The 19,905-nt window shown below is 42.0% G+C and overlaps 1 protein-coding gene across 1 annotated transcript in view; it reads right to left on the minus strand.

The window, feature by feature from the left end:
- LOC126174793 (venom carboxylesterase-6-like) overlaps positions 1 to 19,905 on the minus strand; it is a 161,902-nt gene that overhangs the window by 93,607 nt on the left and 48,390 nt on the right. Inside the window, exon 4 of the mRNA XM_049921163.1 lies at positions 12,873 to 13,058. Within this exon, the coding sequence (XP_049777120.1) occupies positions 12,873 to 13,058 (186 nt within the window). The remainder of the gene's footprint in view (positions 1 to 12,872; positions 13,059 to 19,905) is intronic.

Below are 19,905 nucleotides of genomic sequence, written 5' to 3' on the forward strand. Positions count from 1 at the left end.
TTGCTCTTTTTCGGCCGTTGGTGTTTAATACAATTTTTGCCTTTTATAGATACATTAGCTTGCAATTGTGCCAAGCATTGTTATTTTGGTATAATATTGATTTTACAACATATAATTAAGTGTTTAAAAAGAGATAATTGAATAAATTAGGGTATAAGACAAAATTATAAGTTTAACAAAAATATAATGACGAACAAGAGAGATGTAAGTTAAACAAAACATAATAAGTTTAGCAAAGATATATCAGTTGTAGGAGAAAACATAGATTAGAAAGAAGCATATAACAAAAACATAATGATAGAGACGATATAAGTTGAACAAAAACATAGTAAGTTTAGCAAAGCATATTAGTTGAGTAAATACCTATTGTTAGAAAGAAACATATAAATTTAAGAAAAACAAACTTGTAAATTTAGGAGTGTCATGTTACTATGAGTCCTATAATTAGGAAGGTTTTCGTTTTATTGTTTTTTGGTGTATGTGATCGTTTCGTTGCTGTGTGTGTGCGTATGTGTGACTGTGCGCGCGTGTGTATGTGTGTGTTTGTGGGGCCGTTGCCTACATCCTGGCGTCGAGGTGGGGGGGACAGTGGGTGCCGCTTACGAGTGGGGTCATGGTGGGAGCGAGGTCGGGAAAGTGGGATGTCGTATTCTGTGCTACTGTACGCGCTGGTTGTATGTATTTGAATTTAGGGCGTCTTCTTTCCCGGATTTGAGAGGTTAGCAAGTCTTCCATGTCTGGTCGTTTCGTCAGTATGTGTTTGCCGTAGTTGGCGCGTAGTTTCGTTAGTCGAGTTTGTAGCGGTTCTATGTTTGTGATGTCATACACGTCGTTGCTCGGCGTCTGGGGGGGGAGTTTGGTGATGCTGCGAAGTAGTCTTCTTTCGGTTCTGTAGAGTCTGTCTGTCTGGCTCTTCGCCAGGCCAGCCAGGGGTGCGGCTGCATACTCCATGACAGGCCTGACGAAGGTCTTGTATGTGTGCAGGGCTGTCTCCAGGCGGCAGCCGTGGAGGCGACCCTGCACCTGTCGTATGAGTCCTTGTCTTTTTCTTGTTCTGTTGAGGAGGTAGTTGATGTGCGTCTGCCAGTTTAGGTGCTTGTCTAGGAACACGCCTAAGTATTTCGCGGAGTTAGTGAGCGTCAGTGGCGTGTTCCATAGGGTCAGTTGTAAGTCGCCAGTGTTTTGGTTTCTGTTCTTGGTTCGATGTCTGTGTTGGAAGAATATGGTCTGTGTTTTGGTCGGGTTGGGTCGAATTCGCCACTGCGTCATCCAGGTCTGGAGTTTTTGTAGGTAGTCTGTCGTTTTCCGTTGTATGGTCCGCGCAGCGCTCTTGTATATATAGCCGCGGTGCGGACGGCTAAGAGAACGCCTGTTCAAATCGGCTCTCCCGACTAGCCGCTGGGCTAGTAACGCACCACTTGAAGTTACATAATAATTTATAGCTTTATTTCCTGATGGCCGATGAAGCTCGTAATTTAAACGTGCATTCAGCACGCAGGTAAGTATTGATAATAAAATTTTGACGTGGCTAAGTTAAATATTTTAGGCGAGAGAATTAATTAAATTACACTGCACGCAGCAGATGAGCTCTGAACTGGCCCTTTTGAGATCCGCTATCGCTATAATTTTATAGGTATTCAAAAGAAACTTTTCACATCTTCACAATCATAGCGGACCTCCAACCTATTTAAATCTAAACATCCTAGCCTTATTTATTAGCCTACTTAATCTATCTTGCTTCCTTCAGTTTTGAGACGAAAACCAGACAATCATGAATTTCCACTTAAGTCTTAATTTGTGAAATCCAAAGTACTGTTTTTATTAAATCATTATGAAAGATGAATCTAAATATAAATTTTGAAGTCTCTAGCTCTTTTCTGTTGCGCCAATGATTTTTTCAGAAAAATGTCCAAATTTCAAAAATGGCTGAAGCTATCGAACTGATATTTAACACACATTAATTTAGTATTATTCCTGACATGCTAGAAAAGTTTTAGGTCATTTGCTTGATTTTTAAGGTATTGCGCAACATTTATGACGTCAGAGCTAGTTACAGCAGACTGGCTGGCACACAATGGAAACTGATGTGAATTTACTACAGCGTGAGTAGGCTGCTTCCCTACAACATGACTTCTTAAATACTTAATGATCGGTGCTGAACATCTTATTTCATTACAATAGCACTTTCTACTTTGATTTATACAGCATTTTCGTATTAAATATTTTAAAACAGGGTTCCATACACAACGCCACACAGCACTGTTCGCGCTGATAACGTGTCTCCTTCCGAAATACTTTCACACTTTCTTTGATTTTGAAGAACAAACATAACATACAAAGGAGGTATATTTTTTGCTTGTGGGTGGTAGATGTTGTAGGAAATGTCGCTGTGTCAGTCAGCCTACAAGCCCGTTTCGGTTATTTGGAACTGTTGGAAAGATTGGTAATGAAATCAGTTTTGTCATTTCCCTGGTCTGAAATGAACTACGTAAACAAAATGCATTTGGTACTCCTAGTAAGAGCAAATGAATAAACAGTTTCGCAACCATTTTTGAGTTCTGTGCCTGAACACACTGTACTGCAGTCGCCTTCAAAGATTCCTTTGTCGTCCAAATCATGTTCACTACCTACAGCATCGACAATGTCTCCAATATTCAGCAAATTGACAATTTCTTTATCAGATAAACTAAGGCGTGCCATTTCCCTTACACAGAATACCAATAATGTGCTCTATCTACTGGCGAAAACAGTGACTCATAACGAACGAAATGCCTATGAACAGACAGTGCATATGGCAGGAGGGTCAGCGTTACTTCAAACTGTCACTAAATAACAGTTAAAAGCTGCGGACGTTTATTCAAGAACTAGTATATGATTACGATGTGAACGGATGCAACAAGACCATGCGAGAGTGTTCGAGCAAAGTAGACTGATGATTCATCAGGGAATCGCTCAGAAGCAACGTTACATTTCTGCTCGTACAGGGCATATGCTACGAGAATGATCTTTATTTGGAACCAGTGGATTTCATATGGTCCCAATGAAGTGTAAAACTTCATCCAGTGTTGGATTTACTCTGGAGCGCTGGAGCCAGTGTGTATCTTGTCCTGCCACGATGCATCGGCGCCATCTGCTGCAGGATGAACCGGAACCATTACGTCAGTTTCCATTGTGGGTATCCACTGATGTTTCAGGGCACCATGGTTACGCGAAAGACGTCAGTGGCGTGCAGACTGGCAAAATTTAGCGTTGAAATTCTGCTTCTACTTTAGCCTGTTCTTCAGTGACGACAGAGTACACGGAAGACGTTACGATGGTAACCACAAATGTAGCAGCCTGCGTATCACTATTCAGCGAGCAAACACCAAGTATGACGATATGGAGCATCACTGAAAAAATTGAACGATGTTGACTTCTGCACTTTTAGAGCAACCTGAATAACAAGTGGCCCGCAACTGAGACTTCACATTCCTTCTTCTGTATGTCCCATTTTGCGGCAGGACACTGACGAAGAATGTACAAGCATTCTTCAATAGACAACCGGTGTCACTGTTTCCTTGTCCCATGACATGTCATCTCTCGCACTATAAAGCTGCTCCATAGATGATCTGTGCTATCATTACAAATTGACATTGGTTCCTCATTGCTGTACTGTTATCTTAAAGCTATCTAAAGGTTGTTGAATAACCTAAATGCACCAGTGACATTAAGGTTATGTTCTTTACCTTAAAAATGTATATACACTCCTGGAAATTGAAATAAGAACACCATGAATTCATTGTCCCAGGAAGGGGAAACTTTATTGACACATTCCTGGGGTCAGATACATCACATGATCACACTGACAGAACCACAGGCACATAGACACAGGCAACAGAGCATGCACAATGTCGGCACTAGTACAGTGTATATCCACCTTTCGCAGCAATGCAGGCTGCTATTCTCCCATGGAGACGATCGTAGAGATGCTGGATGTAGTCCTGTGGAACGGCTTGCCATGCCATTTCCACCTGGCGCCTCAGTTGGACCAGCGTTCGTGCTGGACGTGCAGACCGCGTGAGACGACGCTTCATCCAGTCCCAAACATGCTCAATGGGGGACAGATCCGGAGATCTTGCTGGCCAGGGTAGTTGACTTACACCTTCTAGAGCACGTTGGGTGGCACGGGATACATGCGGACGTGCATTGTCCTGTTGGAACAGAAAGTTCCCTTGCCGGTCTAGGAATGGTAGAACGATGGGTTCGATGACGGTTTGGATGTACCGTGCACTATTCAGTGTCCCCTCGACGATCACCAGTGGTGTACGGCCAGTGTAGGAGATCGCTCCCCACACCATGATGCCGGGTGTTGGCCCTGTGTGCCTCGGTCGTATGCAGTCCTGATTGTGGCGCTCACCTTCACGGCGCCAAACACGCATACGACCATCATTGGCACCAAGGCAGAAGCGACTCTCATCGCTGAAGACGACACGTCTCCATTCGTCCCTCCATTCACGCCTGTCGCGACACCACTGGAGGCGGGCTACACGATGCTGGGGCGTGAGCGGAAGACGGCCTAACGGTGTGCGGGACCGTAGCCCAGCTTCATGGAGACGGTTGCGAATGGTCCTCGCCGATACCCCAGGAGCAACAGTGTCCCTAATTTGCTGGGAAGTGGCGGTGCGGTCCCCTACGGCACTGCGTAGGATCCTACGGTCTTGGCGTGCATCCGTGCGTCGCTGCGGTCCGGTCCCAGGTCGACGGGCACGTGCACCTTCCGCCGACCACTGGCGACAACATCGATGTACTGTGGAGACCTCACGCCCCACGTGTTGAGCAATTCGGCGGTACGTCCACCCGGCCTCCCGCATGCCCACTATACGCCCTCGCTCAAAGTCCGTCAACTGCACATACGGTTCACGTCCACGCTGTCGCGGCATGCTACCAGTGTTAAAGACTGCGATGGAACTGCGTATGCCACGGCAAACTGGCTGACACTGACGGCGGCGGTGCACAAATGCTGCGCAGCTAGCGCCATTCGACGGCCAACACCGCGGTTCCTGGTGTGTCCGCTGTTCCGTGCGTGTGATCATTGCTTGTACAGCCCTCTCGCAGTGTCCGGAGCAAGTATGGTGGGTCTGACACACCGGTGTCAATGTGTTCTTTTTTCCATTTCCAGGAGTGTATTTGTTTTGTAATGGTCACATAAACATGCATGGTGGATGCAGAATAGCCGACCATTTGCTCACAGTGCTATTTTCTGAAACAAATAATGCCACAGCGGAGAAAAGTCCTGGCGTAACCATATACCCGGTGTTTAAGATGTTCCCGCCAGTAAATGCCTGATTTCTGTGTAAATGGAGACAAACCGCTAACGGAACATGTTGCTAGGTGCATGCTGCAAATTCATGTGGGGGACTTACGCGACGTTAACGTACTTAACATCGAAGGAAACATATTCTATAGAAGAACAAAAATAAGCTTCTTTAAGGAAGTAAAGTAGTTAACAAAAATTGCCTAGCCTCTTTCCAGTAGACAGTAGAACTAACTGCAGAACGCAGTGAAACGAAAGTATGGATCAGTATACTCGGTCATCTACTGCCACTTAACAATAGCAACAACAGCGCCATAATTGGGTTCATAGTACCATTTCTTTCAAGTGAGAGCGTATGTACTTCTGTTCAGTTGTAAGGAAGCCACACGCTACATCTCCACATGGAATGTTTAATCGACTGACACGAACATGTCCCCAGAAGTGGGACCGACTTGTTGATGCCAGTTATACCGCGGTGTAGGTCAGTTCGCCGCCAGTTATTCTGATATATCTACGTTTGCAAGTAATCTACAAAATCAAATTTCAGAATGTGATCCGTTAGAGCCTTTCAAATAGCTCTCATTTCATGATTGCGAAACTGTTCTTCATTTGCTCTTACTAGGAGTATAACATGCATTTTGGTTACGCAGTTCATTTCAGACCAAGAAAACAGCAATAACTGATTTCATTACCAATCTTGCCAGCAGTCCCAAATAATCGAAACGAGCCTATAGGCTGAATGATAAAGCGACATTTCCTGTAACATTTACCACCCACAAGCAAAAAATATGGCTCCCGTGTATGTTATGTATGTTCTTCAAAATCAAAGAAAGGAAGTGGGAAAGCATTTCGGAAGGAGACACGTTATCAGCGCGAACAGTGCTGTATGGCGTTGTGTATGGAACCCTGTTTTAAAATATTTAATAGGAAAATGCAGTATAAATCAAAGTAGAATGTGCTATTGTAATTGTCTGGCTGGTATGCTCTAGGTTGTGGCTCTGAATCCTGTCGTGTGCTATTATTTTCTTTTACATCTTCGTCGAAACAACCGAATTCTTCAATTGTTTCAGTTAATTCGTTTCAATACACAGGTTTCCATTTCCAATCCTCTGCCACGTCACTTTTAACTACCCTAATTTTTACATGTTTCCATTTTTTGTTCCTTTCATTCTCTATTGATTTGGATTCTTTGTCCATCAGAGTTTAATTATGCATATACTTCGATTTAATTAGTCATTCTTGGTCATTTTATATTTGCCTGTTTTACAATAGTCATTCCTATTACTCATTTTGCTTGACTTTCTATTTATAAAATATTCTTTCATTTAAATTGTCATCAGCCTACTTCGTAAAAGGATCGACAATAATTTTTGTTTTAAAGGTTTATATGACGATTAGCAATCCAGAAAATATACATCTTGTGATGAAAAATAAACTTCGAACAGTATTGCACAGGCAATACCAATAAATTATTTCCTTGTTTGTTTTTAGCCGGTATATCGGTATTTTCAAACGTTCATAAATCACGTTAAATTAATAAAAATAGTTGAATGACATGGACGAGAGTTCCAAACGGATAAAAGAAAGAAAAGAAGAAAAAAACGCGAGCAAATAAAAAACTAATAAGATGACTAAAATGACACAGCAAAGTATTATAAAAGAATATATTTTTAAACCAATTACTTATATCAAAAGAATGTTCGCAGTCATTCCATAAAATGTAAGAAATAGCACCTGACGGAACTCGAACCCACGAACTGCAGCCTACCACCTTACGCTACGGCGTCAAAAAATAACACGTGATAGGACTCGAGCGCACATACTAAAAGATCAACTTAACCGTTGTGCAGCAGTGTCATTTAGACAAAGCTACTTTCGCAGCCTATTACTTAAAAACGAGGGCCCAAGTTGATTGGTCTCAGGCTACAAGACCTGGTTACCTAAACTACACCATTATATAGTTGTACACGAATTGTATTCGCAGCTGTGGATATGGACTACCATGAGTTGTAGAATGGAATGACGACAAGGAAAATTTGTGACGGACCGGGATTTGCCGCTTATCGCGAGCGGTCGCCTTCCCATTTGGCTATCCGAACACGCTTCACGGCCAGACCACTCATGCATACATCATGTGTATTCCTGTACAGGGGAGACATGTTAAATGGAAAGTTGCTTTCCCGGTGTCGGCGGACAGATTCGAAATTGCAGTGCCTGTCCGAAGGAACTTAGCGTCGGATTAACGAACAACACAGGCTCGCGTCACGCGGGAAATCCAGGTTCCAGTCCCGATCCGGCACAAATTTTCACTGTCCTCATTCCATTATACAGCTGATGGTTGTTCATACTCGCAGTTTCATAATGGCTGCAGCTGCCGCAGTGACTCTTCTTTCGGACATGCATGCTTGTCCGAAGGAACTTTGCACTGTAGTTCCGAACAACACAGGCACTGCAATTTCATATTTATTCGCCAACAACGGGGAAGCGACTTTCAGCTAAAATGTCTTCCCTGTACAGGATATGTACAGTCATGCTCAAAAGTATCCGAACGACCTGAATTTCATTTCGCCTGATTCGCATGCAACCTACATGACGCAGCTGTCTAGCAGGTCATCTAATCGCTCCTTGGTACAGTCGTTTCACTATTTAAAATGGTTCCAACAAGTCACCACCTGAAAACACTGCTCTGTATCGCAATAACTCAAGATGTAAAGTAATACTACGATACTACAAATATAAGGGAACACCTTATCACAGATAAGACTGTCCTTTAGGCTTGTACCTGAAATGTTACCACTCTCATTATTACATGAGATAGGTAATGCACGTAGTAAGTTCGTCGTATTCATGATTTCCTCAGAAAAGTAACATACCGTACTTATTATTTAACCCAAAATGACATTAAAAATTTAAGTTATTCACGAGCACCTAGTTGAGAATATGTATGAACTTCAAAAGACACGACTAACCGTCTCGTTCTGCATATGGATTCAAACCAAGGTCATGCAGGCTAAGCAAAGATTTCGTGACTGACGAAAACTAACAGTCATTCCCGATTAGGCATACAGAGAGTGATATACCTCGATTTGAGACAGTATCAATTAGGAAATACCAACTTTAAATTATATAACGCAAACATTTTTAACGGACCCGAATACCTACCCAGAACCTATTGTCCCTGTTAACGAACTACGAGAGATGTTAAATATTGCTTCTTAACAAGTAACTTATTTGAAATGCCGTGAGGTAAAGCTTTGTGTTGGACAGGGATTCGAACCCTGAACTTAATCGTATAGATATCGAAGCGCAATCAACTGTGACATATCGCATTTTCTCTGCAGTAGGTAGATGTTTTAACTGAAATGACGAGACGCAACAATAATTTTTTCCTTCCCAGGACTCCAACCCAGCACCTATCCCTGTTTTATTCTAGAGAAAGCGAACGTTAAATATGGGTTTGTTGCACCAGCAGCGACATGTGAGCACTAGAAATAGTATGACGAAGAGTTCAGTGCTGACTGGGAATAGAGCGCCACACATATCGTTGTTGACTACACACAAAGATACGTCAGCTACCAAATTTTTCTCCATCAGCAGCTCGGAATAACATCTTGAACTTACAGTGATCTCGCAAATAGTTCTGTGTCTCACTGGGAGTCAAAAACGTCGAATATCGTTAGTGTTGACAACGAATGAAAATACATTAAAAATCGAAATTATTATCCACCAGCAGATAGGTGTCCTCATGCTAGATCTTGATAATACATAATGAAATCTTTAGTGCCGGGCCAGGATTCGAACCCATTCACGCGCAATATGTGGAGATGTTGAGGAATCTGCAGTTTTGAACAAACAACAAATTGTAGCCGAGCTGTATTGTCACGAAGAGAACAAATTCCGCGTTAAGGGCGGTCTGAGTTGCATTCCCAGTTCAGAACCAATTTTATCGACATACAGAAGCTCAGATAAAAGACGGAATTAGTGTCCTGTGAGCCTACATAGCGTTTGTTTCGTCACTAGAAATAAATTACTAGTATAAGAAAGGTTACAGGTGATAGAGTTTCTACAAGTCGCCACTCCAGACTTTATTGTGGCTCAACCTAACGTCTACTTGGTAGAGAAGGAATATCATTTTTAATGTGAATTTCAGACCACAATGCCATTATATCTTCTTCACCTGGTGTAGCCAGAAGAGAATGGAATCTGTCTCTCCATATCTAAAAACACTGACCGAAGTTGGAATCGAACCCAGACCATAGATATATGAACCTCTCATCAGCCCAACAGACCACCAAATCTTCTTCTCTGTGGCTCAGTTTTCTATCATAACGCCGTTGTGCCACACTGGCTGAGAATTGTGACACACAGGCTCCCTATATCAATTTGCAGCATATTCAGTAAATTCATTTACTCGGCTACCCAGTGCAAACATCCAACTTTATTTTGTAATCACCAAAATAAAATCACGTAACTGCCACCAACACAGAACTGCCAACAGTGTAGGATGCAGAAATTTAAATAGGAAGTTTTCCTTTCCACTTGAGCTACTCTATTGCGCTATCTGTTTGTTGAAAACGTCGTGCAGTGCAAAAGAAAAGGTATAACTGTTTGTCTCTCATAAGTATCGACCTGGCCATATGCATTATCCCACAGCGCTGAGGGATGCAGAAGTTCTGGAGGAATTATTGTTTACTTCTGGAGCTGTTACAGCTAAATGTCGGCTAGTAGTGTAATGGTAAGTAATGCGCAGGGTGGATAAGACGTCGTAGTTTGAGTACATTTGATTGGGTCTGTGTTTAATTGGCATGCTGTGTCACACTCAAGATGTATGCAAATGTGTGATTTCATAAATAAAGTTATGTATTCCTAGAAACCCAAAATTTGTTTGTCAGCAGCGGAAAGAGGCGTTTTAAAAAATATAGCAGTGAATGTACTCAAACTACGACGTCTTATCCACCCTGCGCGATACTTGCCATTACATTACTAGCCGACATTTAGCTGTAACAGCTCCAGAAGTAAACAATAATTCCTCCAGAACTTCTGCATTCCTCAGCGCTGTGGGATAATGCATATGGCCAGGTCAATACTTATGAGAGACAAACAGTTATACCTTTTCTTTTGCACTGCACGACGTTTTCAACAAACAGATAGCGCAATAGAGTAGCTCAAGTGGAAAGGAACACTTCCTATTTAAAATTCTGCATCCTACACTGTTGGCAGTTCTGTGATGGCGGCAGTTACGTGATTTTATTTTGGTGATTACAAAATAAAGTTGGATGTATGCACTGGGTAGCCGAGTAAATGAATTTACTGAATATGCTGCAAATTGATATAGGGAGCCTGTGTGTCACAATTCTCAGCCAGTGTGGCACAACGGCGTTATGATAGAAAACTGAGCCACAGAGAAGAAGATTTGGTGGTCTGTTGGGCTGATGAGAGGTTCATATATCTATGGTCTGGGTTCGATTCCAGCTTCGGTCAGTGTTTTTAGATAGGGAGAGACAGATTCCATTCTCTTCTGGGTACACCAAGTGAAGAAGATATAATGGCATTGTGGTCTGAAATTCACATTAAAAATGATATTCCTTCTCTACCAAGTAGACGTTAGGTTGAGCCACAATAAAGTCTGGAGTGGCGACTTGTAGAAACTCTATCACCTGTAACCTTTCTTATACTAGTAATTTATTTCTAGTGACGAAACAAACGCTATGTAGGCTCACAGGACACTAATTCCGTCTTTTATCTGAGCTTCTGTATGTCGATAAAATTGGTTCTGAACTGGGAATGCAACTCAGACCGCCCTTAACGCGGAATTTGTTCCCTTCGTGACAATACAGCTCGGCTACAATTTGTTGTTTGTTCAAAACTGCAGATTCCTCAACATCTCCACATATTGCGCGTGAATGGGTTCGAATCCTGGCCCGGCACTAAAGATTTCATTGTGTATTATCAAGATCTAGCATGAGGACACCTATCTGCTGGTGGATAATAATTTCGATTTTTAATGTATTTTCATTCGTTGTCAACACTAACGATATTCGACGTTTTTGACTCCCAGTGAGACACAGAACTATTTGCGAGATCACTGTAAGTTCAAGATCTTATTCCGAGCTGCTGATGGAGAAAAATTTGGTAGCTGACGTATCTTTGTGTGTAGTCAACAACGATATGTGTGGCGCTCTATTCCCAGTCAGCACTGAACTCTTCGTCATATTATTTCTAGTGCTCACATGTCGCTGCTGGTGCAACAAACCCATATTTAACGTTCGCTTTCTCTAGAATAAAACAGCGATAGGTTCTGGGTTGGAGTCCTGGGAAGGAAAAAATAAATGTTGCGTCTCGTCATTTCAGTTAAAACATCTAGCTACTGCAGAGAAAATGCGATATGTCACAGTTGATTGTGCTTCGATATCTATACGATTAAGTTCAGGGTTCGAATCCCTGTCCAACACAAAGCTTTACCTCACGGCATTTCAAATAAGTTACTTGTTAAGAAGCAATATTTAACATCTCTCGTAGTTCGTTAACAGGGACAATAGGTTCTGGGTAGGTATTCGGGTCCGTTAAAAATGTTTGCATTATATAATTTAAAGTTGGTATTTCCTAATTGATACTGTCTCAAATCGAGGTATATCACTCTCTGTATGCCTACTCAGGAATGACTGTTACTTTTCGTCAGTCACGAAATCTTTGCTTAGCCTGCATGACCTGGGTTTGAATCCATATGCAGAACGAGACGGTTCGTCGTGTCATTTGAAGTTCATACATATTCTCAACTAGGTGCTCGTGAATAACTTAAATTTTTAATGTCATTTTGTGTTAAATAATAAGTACGGTATGTTACTTTTCTGAGGAAATCATGAATACGACGAACTTACTACGTGCATTACCTATCTGACGTAATAATGAGAGTGGTAACATTTCAGGCATGTGATTTATTGTAAGTAATGTGAGCTTTCAAGCCATAAGGACAGTCTTATCTGTGATAAGGTGTTCCCTTATATTTGTAGTATCGTAGTATTACTTTACATCTTGTGTTATTGCGATACAGAGCAGTGTTTTCTGGTGGTGACTTGGAACCATTTTAAATAGTCAAACGACTGTACCAAGGAGCGATTAGAGGACCTGCTAGACAGCTGCGTTATGTGGGTTGCATGCGAATGAGGCGAAATGCAATTCAGGTCGTTCGGATACTTTTGAGTACGACTGTACCATGGATATACGAGTGCAGGTTGTAGACACATTGTTGTTTGGGTCTGGCCGCGGGGCAGTTTCGGATATACAATGGCAGGGCGACCGCGGGCGATAGGCGGGAAATCAGGGTTTCGAGTCCCAGTCCAGCACAGATTTCCACGGCCGTCGTTCCGTTATACAGCTGATCGGACCATATTCGCAACTGTGAATACATTTGATGTTTTAAGTTTAAGTCGATTTCCTCCGAAAGCGTTTTATAGATAGTGATTTTTTTTCCACCATCGCTACTGTTAAATGTTGTTCATTTGTTCCCAGTCCTCATTAAAATACACAAACAAGACGTTTCGATCGTTACAGTACTTAGTCTCTCCGTGAAGTAACTCACCTCTGGAGAGAGGCGACAGCATGTGGTAGTGCACGCTCGCGCCTCCCGCGCTCTGTCCGAAGATGGTCACGTTGCCGGGGTCGCCGCCAAACGCCGCGATGTTGTCCTTGACCCACCTCAGGGCTGCCACCTGGTCCTTTAGGGCGTAGTTCCCTGGAGAGGCCTCGTCCTCCGTGCTCAAGAGACCTTCAAATCGTACAGTGGTACACACAGCACATAGACCACTATGTACGTCACACTATGAGTACGTTCACATGCATTGTGTAACACAACCAATATATAGGGTCACAATTATTGAACTGTATGAAATAAAATCGTCTTAACTTCTGAACTGTTTGTGTTAGAGCGTTCAAACTGCACCCTTGGCATCAGGGCATTATGGGGATTAGTATGTCATGTATGGTTTGTTTTAGCGACGAAGCTCACCTTCATTTGGCTGGGTTCGTCAACAAGCAACATTGACGCATTTTGGAACTGAGAATCCGCATTTTGCGATTGGGAAGTCTCTTCACCTTCAACAGATGACTGTGTGGTGTGCCATCTCCAGTCACAAAATAATCAGTGCAATATTACTTGATGACACAGTGATTACCGAACGGTACGTGAAGATTTTGGAAGATGATTTCATCCCCATTATCCAAAGTTACCCTGATTTCGACAATATGTGCTTCATTCAAGACGGAGCTTGACCCAATCGAAGCAGGAGAGTGTTTGATGTCCTGAAGGAGCACTTTGGGAACCGCATTCTGGCTATGGGGTACCCAGAGGTCACTGGCGTGGGCCTCGATTCGCCCTGGATCTGGTCACATGTGACTCCTTTTTGTGGGGTTGTATCAACGACAAAGTGTACAGCAGTAACCCCAAAACCATTGCTGAGCTGAAAACAGCCATTCAGGAAGTCATCGAAAGCGTCGATGTTCCGACACTCCAGCAGTTTATGCAGGGTTTCGCCATTCGTCTGGGCCACATCATCGACAATGATGGTAGGCATGTCGAACATGTCATAACCTAAATCCGAATATCTGTAGTGACGTTTACTAAGTTTGCATGTATCTCATCCACATAAACCGAATTTTCATTTGAAAGATGTTCTCAAAAACCAAACTCTTTTATACCAATAAATTCTTATATTTAGAGCAATATTCATTAAATTAGATTACTTAGTTCGTCACAATCAGAACAAAATGAAACACGTGATGAGATGCAGAAATCATTAAAAAAGTAGCGAGTATCCAGTGAGATGTATGAGCGTACTTCAGGATTCGTCTTTTGTTGCTATTACAAAGCATTTGTAGATTTCTCATGATTAGCTTGAATTCCTATAGTATGGTTTCATTAAAGCATGTCTTTCAATTCCAAACTCATTTTTGCAATACGTCTGACCTGTAAAAGCTGATGAGGCTACAGGCTCAAGTGACACTTCCGACTTCAGTTAACTGCCTGTGTATTCAGGTTCTCAAATTGGAATCTCTATGTATAATCTGTTGCACCAACACTAACATACCTAACGAGCTGCATAATTTACAACTTCTATGTTTCATGACGAACAGTAACAGTTTAATGCTGTTGCTCATTAAAAGTAAACGATGGATCAACATCCATGTGAGAGTCTGCTGTACACTGACTACGCATAATGTAATTACTATGAGCAGTTATCTAAAACCTGGAAAAATATAAGCGTATAACCAGTGCCACTCTTGAAAGTATAATGGATATAATGGATGTTGAATTGAGTGCTTAATATTCAGAACTATTTTCAAAGCTTTTTAATTTCTCTGATAATTTTTATTATATTGTGACCGTGTGTTGATAATGTACAGATAGTGTTCGTGCTGATACAGATTTTTGTGTTGTGGCGCTTAAGACTTTGCCGTCTATGTGATACACTGTAAAAAAAAAAAAAAAAAAAAAGACTTGATAAAAGGCGATGCAGCACGCTGCAGTTATACGGATGGGATGGAATGGGATGGAAATCGGTAAGGCCGGCCGGGGTGGCCGAGCAGTTCTAGGCGCTACGGTCTGGAACCGCGCGACCGCTACGGTCGCAGGTTCGAATCCTGCCTCGGGCATGGATGTGTGTGATGTCCTTAGGTTAGTTAGGTGTAAGTAGTTCTAAGTACTAGGGGACTGATGACCTCAGAAGTTAATTCCCAAAGTGCTCCATTTGAACCATTAGCCAAATCGGTAAATGTTATATATATATATATATATATACAGACAAACAAATGGTTACAGTTTAAAAAAAATTAGGTAATTTATTCAAGGGAAAGAGTTCCACTTATGTCTTTGGGAGTGTTGGGTACATAGGAGAGAGCAGATTTAATTTTTTGTACATACGGTGATAGTCAGTGCTAGAGCGATTAGTGATTATTAAGTGAGTGCTCCTGTTACAAAATTTCGGCTGTTCCTGAATGTGGTGTGTTGTTTACTCAGTGTAGTTGTTCCGAATTAAACAGTGAACTGCACATGTTATTGTACCTGTTGCCAGATCACGTGAGCATATAACATTGAAACAAACCCTTGGCATATCTTCTGCTAGAGTGCTTTTGTCTAGATCTTGTTTTCTCGTGCAGTAATTGTCTTCCAAGTCTTACTTCTTCTGGTTAATGTTGTTGCCATAAATCCGTTCTGTTTGTAAGGTCTAAATTATTTTGATAACTTGTGAAAGCGTCTCTTATTTTCAAACAGCTTAGATACTGGTTGAATCTATTAATGTTCTACAAATATTGTTGGTAAATTATAACAGTCTTTTTGGCTAGACTGTGTGTGCCATTATTTAATGTGAGCCTTCATGTCACGGTTACAGCAAGATTGTACGAGGCGCTGTGGATGTAGCTATGAAATGTGTCTGTCGATAATCGCACTTGCGTCATGTATTTATCCCATCGATTACAGGAGAGCTATTTCTCTTTTATTTTACGACGGAAACTTGATCCATTTCGATATTTCCGTGCTGTATGGGTAGTACTGAAGTCTTTGCTTGTGGCCATTGGAGCCGGTAACTCCGCCGATGAAAGGTTAGGGCGCGGTCGTGCCAAGTGAGCACATAGAATGTGAAAGGAAGAAGGAAGGACAGCTGTTCAGAGTCAGTCATTTGTAAGATGTGGTCAGTCCTAGGTCGTATCCCCACTCAATACAGTGCATGTTATAGTGAGTTAGTCGCCGCTGAGCAGTTTTATGTATGCAGTACCTGTTATTGTGAGTTTATGCGGCAGACAGCGATGAGCCGCATGAAGCCTCTTGAAAGCTCTTTTCGATCAGACAAGCTGTGGTCTGCTAATTCTGCTGCCACTCAGTTGAGCAGGAGTGCATAATACTGGAATTGGTATTGGGAGTGGGAACTACATTTTTGAACTGACCACGACAAGCACATGCCGCTACACTCTCTGTAACCTACTCAACGATACAAGATTAGGTGTTATTGTTTTATTCGTGCTTTGGTATGTTGTGCGAAGGCCGTGTGACTGATTAGGTTTTCCTGCAAACCATGCACCAGAGTAACGATTAGTCTGAGATCAGTATACAGCATTTTGTTTCATTCACCAAAGTGGTTGTAATGTTTTCCTTTTTTTTTTTAATATTGCCATTTCAGGAATCTACATCTACACCCATACTCCACAAGCTACCTGACGGTGTACGGTGGAGGTTACCTTGTGTACCTCTATCGGTTCTCCCTTCTATTCCAGTCTCGTATTGTTCGTGGAAAGAAGGATTGTCGGTATGCCTCTGTGTGGGCTCTAATCTCTCTGATTTTATCCTCATGGTCTCTTCGCGAGATATACGTAGGAGGGAGCAATATACTGTTTGACTCCTCTGTGATGGTATGTTCTCGAAACTTCAACAAAAGCATGTACCGAGCTACTGATCGTCTCTCCTGTAGAGTCTTCCACTGAAGTTTATTTATCATCTCCGTAACGCTTTCGCGATCACTAAATGATCCTGTAACGAAGCGCGCTGCTCTCCGGTGGATCTTCTCTATCTCTTCTATCAACCCTATCTGGCATGGATCCCACACTGGTGAGCAGTATTCAAGAAGTGGGCGAACAAGTGTACTGTAACCTACTTCCTTTGTTTTCGGATTGCATTTCCTTAGGATTCTTCCAATGAATCTCAGTCTGGCATCTGCTTTACCGACGATAAACTTTATATGATCATTCCATTTTAAATCACTCCTAATGCCCATTCCCAGATAATTTATGGAATTAACTGCTTCCAGTTGCTGACCTGCTATATTGTAGCTAAATGATAAGGGATCTTTCTTTCTGTGTATTCGCAGCACATTACACTTGTCTACATTGAGATTCAATTGCCATTCCCTGCACCATGCGTCAATTCGCTGCAGATCCTCCTGCATTTCAGTACAATTTTCCATTGTTACAACCTCTCGATATACCACAGCATCATCCGCAAAAAGCCTCAGTGAACTTCCGATGTTATCCACACGGTCATGTATAGTGTGAATAGCAACGGTCCTACGACACTCCCCTGCGGCACACCTGAAATCTCTCTTACTTCGGAAGACTTCTCTCCATTGAGAATGACATGCTGCTTTCTGTTATCTAGGAACTCTTAAATCCAATCACACAATTGGTCTGATAGTCCATATGCTCTTACTTTGTTCATTAAACGACTGTGGGAATCTGTATCGAATGCCTTGCGGAAGTCAAGAATCACGTCATCTACCCGGGAACCCGTGTCAATGGCACTCGGAATTTCGTGGACGAATAGTGCGAGCTGGGTTTCACACGATCGTCTTTTGCGAAACCCATGCTGATTCCTACAGAGTAGATTTCTAGTCTCCAGAAAAGTCATTATACTCGAACATAATACGTGTTCCAAAATTCTACAACTGATCGACGTTAGATATATAAGTCTACAGTTCTGCACATCTGTTGGACGCCCCTTCTTGAAAACGGGGATGACCTGTGCCCTTTTCCAATCCTTAGGAACGCTACGCTCTTCTACAGACCTACGGTACACAGCTGCAAGAAGGGGGGCAAGTTCCTTCGCGTACTCTGTGTAAAACCGATCTGGTATCCCGTTAGGTCCAGCGGCCTTTTCTCTTTTGAGCGATTTTAATTGTTTCTCTATCCCTCTGACGTCAATTTCGATATCTACCATTTTATCATCTGTGCGACAATCTAGAGAAGGAACTACAGTGCAGTCTTCCTCTGTGAAACAGCGTTGGAAAAAGACATTTAGTATTTCAAATCGAACAGAACGTGACTTTATAAAGTGTAGCAGATGGTTAGTGTCCTTTCAATCTATGTGAGGTTCAAATGGTTCAAATGGCTCTGAGCACTATGGGACTTAACATCTATGGTCATCAGTAACATAGAATTTAGAACTACTTAAACCTAACTAACCTAAGGACATCACACAACACCCAGTCATCACGAGTCAGAGAAAATCCCTGAGCCCGCCGGGAATCGAACCCGGGAACCCGGGCGTGGGAAGCGAGAACGCTACCGCACAATCTATGTGAGGATATGTCATAGTGATTACTCTAACAAAATAGAAGTTTATTTGAAATTTCCATTTTCATTACATTAGTCAGACTAATTTCCCCATCTGATGCCTTTCTGAAGTAGTAACAAACATTTAACGATTAATCGTAGTTTCTTAATCCTAGTTCATATTTTTATCTTATTTTTGTCTAAGTAAGATGTTTATGAGGAGTCGCTATTGTGTAATAAGCTTAGCTTTGTAAATGTAAGGTAAGTTATGCTGCAGAACGACGAAACTGAGCCTGCCTAGCTTCTAAGTTGCTGTTTTTTTTTTTTTTCTAGTGGTGTCACATTGTCAGTGCCTGTTTGAGTAAAGATATCTAAGACCGTTTATTTATCTCATAGGAACTGGCCGTTAGTGGCATAGAGAGGTTGTTTATTGGATAAGACACACCAGAACATCTACAAAGTATGACAGATTGTACATTTGAGCAGTGTACCGGTGTCTGAAAGTGCTTGGATATAGTCAGATGTGCATCGATACGACTACTAGAAGAGTACACTTGACTATTAATACACGTCGTACAGGAACAATATTCTATTTTTATTCTATTACGCATTTTGGAACTGTCTTTATTAATTGCATTTGTTTTTGGTTGGCCGGTCTCTCTAAGTTCATTATTTATAACATTTAGTGGGCATCCTTGGGATCTGCTACACATTTTGGAACTTTTCCGTGTTTATTGAAACGCCTTGGAATTTTTACCGAATTCATAGGCTGTCTGCTATTACTATTGAATGTTGCAATTTTAAAAACAATGCCATTTTTAAAATTGCGGAAATTCAGTGTGTAACCGCAATCGATTTTTGGTTAAATGAAAATTCTGAATAATATTACCACTCTCCGCTCAACCCAGTTATACCACTTACTGTATCACACATTTCTGAAGTTATACACGGATATATATTTCCATCATCATCATCATCATCATCATTTAAGAATGATTATGCCTTTCAGCGTTCAGTCTGGAGCATATCCCCCCTTATGCAGTTCCTCCATAATCCCCTATTCAGTGCTAACATTGGTGCCTCTTCTGATGTTAAACCTATTACTTCAAAATCATTCTTAACCGAATCCAGGTACCTTCTCCTCGGTCTGCCCCGACTCCTCCTACCCTCTACTGCTGAATCCATGAGTCTCTTGGGTAACCTTGCTTCTCCCATGCGTGTAACATTACCCCACCATCTAAGCCTGTTGCCCTTACTGCTACATCTATAGAGTTCATTCCCAGTTTTTCTATGATTTCCTCATTGTGGACACCCTACTGCCATTGTTCCCATCTACTAGTACCTGCAATCATCCTAGCTCCTTTCATATCCGTAACCTCAACCTTGTTGATAAGGTAACCTGAATCCAACCAGCTTTCGCTCCCATACAACAAAGTTGGTCGAAAGATTGAACGGTGCACAGATAACTTAGTCTTGGTACTGACTTCCTTCTTGCAGAAGAGAGTAGATCGTAGCCGAGCGCTCACTGCATTAGCTTTGCTACACCTCGCTTCCAGTTCTCTCACTATGTTGCCATC

This window comes from Schistocerca cancellata, chromosome 3, assembly GCF_023864275.1.
Source record: "Schistocerca cancellata isolate TAMUIC-IGC-003103 chromosome 3, iqSchCanc2.1, whole genome shotgun sequence".
NCBI classification, from domain to species: domain Eukaryota; kingdom Metazoa; phylum Arthropoda; class Insecta; order Orthoptera; family Acrididae; genus Schistocerca; species Schistocerca cancellata.